The sequence below is a fragment of the Lethenteron reissneri genome, unplaced genomic scaffold (assembly GCF_015708825.2).
Source record: "Lethenteron reissneri isolate LAM-NWPU_2019-01 unplaced genomic scaffold, ASM1570882v1 scaffold_1639, whole genome shotgun sequence".
Lineage (NCBI taxonomy): Eukaryota > Metazoa > Chordata > Hyperoartia > Petromyzontiformes > Petromyzontidae > Lethenteron > Lethenteron reissneri.
The window spans coordinates 3,202,970-3,207,056 of record NW_026891376.1 but is presented as its reverse complement, the minus strand read 5'-3'; the positions used below and the strand labels follow the sequence as shown (position 1 = coordinate 3,207,056).

The 4,087-nt window shown below is 62.1% G+C and overlaps 2 protein-coding genes across 2 annotated transcripts in view; one reads left to right on the top strand and one right to left on the bottom strand.

Moving 5' to 3' along the window:
- LOC133338956 (RNA-binding protein 25-like) overlaps positions 1-2,199 on the bottom strand; it is a 66,073-nt gene extending 63,874 nt beyond the window's left edge. Inside the window, exon 1 of the mRNA XM_061547083.1 lies at positions 2,171-2,199. Coding sequence (XP_061403067.1) covers positions 2,171-2,199 — 29 coding nt within the window. The remainder of the gene's footprint in view (positions 1-2,170) is intronic.
- The window catches only part of LOC133363011 (MLX-interacting protein-like), a 36,939-nt gene continuing 34,940 nt past the window's right edge, over positions 2,089-4,087 (top strand). Inside the window, exon 1 of the mRNA XM_061582016.1 lies at positions 2,089-2,247. Coding sequence (XP_061438000.1) covers positions 2,231-2,247 — 17 coding nt within the window. The 5' untranslated portion in view covers positions 2,089-2,230. The remainder of the gene's footprint in view (positions 2,248-4,087) is intronic.

The window sequence follows — 4,087 nt, the reverse complement described above, 5'->3', positions numbered from 1 at the left end:
CGCTCACTCACTCGCTCGTTCACTCAGTTACTCACACAGTCACTCACCTACTCACACACTCACACACTCACTCACCCACCCACTCGCTCGCTCACTCACTCACTCACACACTCACCCACTCACTCACCCACCCACTCACTCACTCACCCACTTGCTCGCTCACTCACTCACTCAGTCACTCACCCACTCACACACTCACACACTCACTCACTCACCCACCCACTCACTCACCCACTCACACACTCACTCACCCACCCACTCGCTCGCTCACTCACTCACTCAGTTACTCACACAGTCACTCACCCACTCACACACTCACCCACCCACTCACTCACCCACCCACTCGCTCGCTCGCTCACCCACTCACTCACACACTCACCCACTCACTCACTCACCCACTCACACACTCACACACTCACACACTCACCCACCCACTCACTCACCCACTCACTCACTCACTCACCCACTCACACACTCACACACTCACCCACCCACTCACCCACTCACACACTCACTCACACACTCACACACTCACCCACTCACACACTCACACACTCACTCACCCACCCACTCACTCACCCACTCACCCACTCACACACTCACTCACACACTCACACACTCACTCACCCACCCGCTCACTCACCCACTCACCCACTCACCCACTCACTCACCCACTCACACACTCACACACTCACTCACCCACCCGCTCACTCACCCACTCGCTCGCTCACTCACTCGCTCACTCACTCACTCGCTCACACACTCACTCACCCACCCACCCACTCACCCACTCACACACTCACACACTCACCCACTCACACACTCACGCACTCACACACTCACCCACTCACCCACTCACACACTCACCCACTCACACACTCACACACTCACACACTCACACTCACTCACTCACACACTTACTCACCCACTCACTCACCCACTCACACACTCACTCACTCACCCACTCACTCACCCACTCACTCACCCACTCACTCACACACTCACACACACACTCACACTCACTCACCCACTCACTCACTCACACACTCACCCATTCACACACTCACACACTCACACACTCACCCACTCACACACTCACTCACTCACACACTTACTCACACACTCACTCACACACTCACCCACCCACTCACTCACCCACTCACTCACCCACTCACACACTCACTCACCCACCCACCCACTCAGCCACTCACACACTCACACACTCACCCACTCACACACTCACACACTCACCCACTCACACACTCACACACTCACCCACCCACTCACTCACTCGCCTACCCACTCACACACTCACTCACCTGTCCACCCACTCACTCGCCTGTCCCCCCCAAACCCCCCACCACCACCTCCTCCTCCCAGCCCATCATGGGCCGCTCCTCCCACGACACCAGCGGTGTCATCGTCACCGTCAGCGGCATCAGCAGCATCAGCAGCAGCATCAGCAGCAGCAGGATCATCGCCGGCGCTGTCTGCTGCTTGACAGCGAAAGCCTCCACCACCTCCACCACCTCCACCACCACCACCTGCACCTCCTGCTGCACCACCTGCACCACCACCTCCACCTCCTGTTGCACACCCGCTGCTGGTGCCACCCGTGCCAGCTTCTACCTGGGCACCCGGCGCTGCCACACGGACAACAAGAAGCAGCAGCAGCAGCAGGGAGGAGGAGGTGGTGGAGGTGATGGTGGAGGTGGTGATGGTGGTGGAGCGTTGATGCCGTACCGTTCACATTCCCCGTCAGCGGTTGCCGCGTCGAGTGAATGGGCAGGCGGCGGTGGTGGTGGCGGTTATTCCCACCACCGCCACCACCGCCACCACCATCATCACGTGGGCGGTGGTGGTGGCGGTGGTGGCGGTGGTGGTGGTGGTGGTGGCGGTGGCGGCACCGCCCGGCAGATCATCCACAGCGGACACTTCATGGTGTCGCGTCCGCACAGCGACGAACATCGACGCAGGTTCCGTCACGCCGGCGGTGGTGGCGAGGGCGGTGGTGGCGGTGGCGGTGGTGGCGGCGGTGGCGGTGGTGGCGGTGGCGGTGGGGAGGCGGGGGGGGGGGAGGCGGGGGGGGGAGGGGCAGGGGGGAGGGGCCGAGGGGAGGGGCCGAGGGGGGGGCGATGGGCGAGGGTCGACTTTGTGCACCTACCGCTACGGGCCGCGGGCCTCGTCGCGGCTCTCCATCGACGCGTCGCTCACGCGGCTCTTCGAGTGCATGAGCCTCGCCTACAGGTAGGGGCGACACGCTCGCTGAGCCACTCACTCACTCACCCACCCACTCACGCGGCTCTTCGAGTGCATGAGCCTCGCCTACAGGTAGGGGAGACACGCTCGCTGAGCCACTCACTCACTCACCCACCCACTCACGCGGCTCTTCGAGTGCATGAGCCTCGCCTACAGGTAGGGGAGACACGCTCGCTGAGCCACTCACTCACTCACCCACTCACTCACGCGGCTCTTCGAGTGCATGAGCCTCGCCTACAGGTAGGGGAGACACGCTCGCTGAGCCACTCACTCACTCACCCACCCACTCACGCGGCTCTTCGAGTGCATGAGCCTCGCCTACAGGTAGGGGAGACACGCTCGCTGAGCCACTCACTCACTCACCCACTCACTCACGCGGCTCTTCGAGTGCATGAGCCTCGCCTACAGGTAGGGGCGACACGCTCGCTGAGCCACTCACTCACTCACCCACCCACTCACGCGGCTCTTCGAGTGCATGAGCCTCGCCTACAGGTAGGGGAGACACGCTCGCTGAGCCACTCACTCACTCAGCCACTCACTCAGCTACTCGCTCAGCCACTCGCTCACTCGCTCGCTCGCTCAGCCACTCACTCGCTCGCTCACCCACCCACTCACTCACGCGGCTCTTCGAGTGCATGAGCCTCGCCTACAGGTAGGGGCGACACGCTCGCTCAACTCGCTCGCTCACTCACTCAGCCACTTACTCATCCACTCACTCGCTCAGTCACTCACTCGCTCGCTCACCCACCCACTCACTCACGCGGCTCTTCGAGTGCATGAGCCTCGCCTACAGGTAGGGGCGACATGCTCGCTGAGCCACTCACTCGCTCGCTCACTCACTCACTCAGCCACTTACTCATCCACTCACTCGCTCAGCCACTCACTCGCTCGCTCACCCACCCACTCACTCACGCGGCTCTTCGAGTGCATGAGCCTCGCCTACAGGTAGGGGCGACATGCTCGCTGAGCCACTCACTCGCTCGCTCACTCACTCACTCAGCCACTTACTCATCCACTCACTCGCTCAGCCACTCACTCGCTCGCTCACCCACCCACTCACTCACGCGGCTCTTTGAGTGCATGAGCCTCGCCTACAGGTAGGGGAGACACGCTCGCTCAACTCGCTCGCTCGCTCACTCACTCACTCAGCCACTTACTCATCCACTCACTCGCTCAGCCACTCACTCGCTCGCTCACCCACCCACTCACTCACACGGCTCTTCGAGTGCATGAGCCTCGCCTACAGGTAGGGGAGACACGCTCGCTGAGCCACTCACTCACTCAGCCACTCACTCAGCTACTCGCTCAGCCACTCGCTCACTCGCTCGCTCGCTCACTCGCTCAGCCACTCACTCACTCACCCACCCACTCACGCGGCTCTTCGAGTGCATGAGCCTCGCCTACAGGTAGCGGAGACTCGCTCGCTGAGCCACTCGCTGAGCCACTCGCTCGCTCGCTCAGCCACTCACTCGCTCAGCCGCTCGCTCAGCCACTCGCTCAGCCACTCACTCACTCACCCACCCACTCACGCGGCTCTTCGAGTGCATGAGCCTCGCCTACAGGTAGGGGAGACACGCTCGCTGAGCCACTCACTGGCTCACTCACTGAGCCACTCACTCGCTCAGCCGCTCGCTCACTCGCTCGCTCACTCGCTCATCCGCTCACTCGCTCGCTCGCTCAGCCACTCACTCACTCGCTCAGCCACTCACTCACTCGCTCAGCCACTCGCTCACTCAGCCACTCGCTCGCTCACTGAGCCACTCGCTCAGTCACTCGCTCGCTCACTGAGCCACTCACTCGCTCACTCAGTCACTCGCTCGCTCACTGA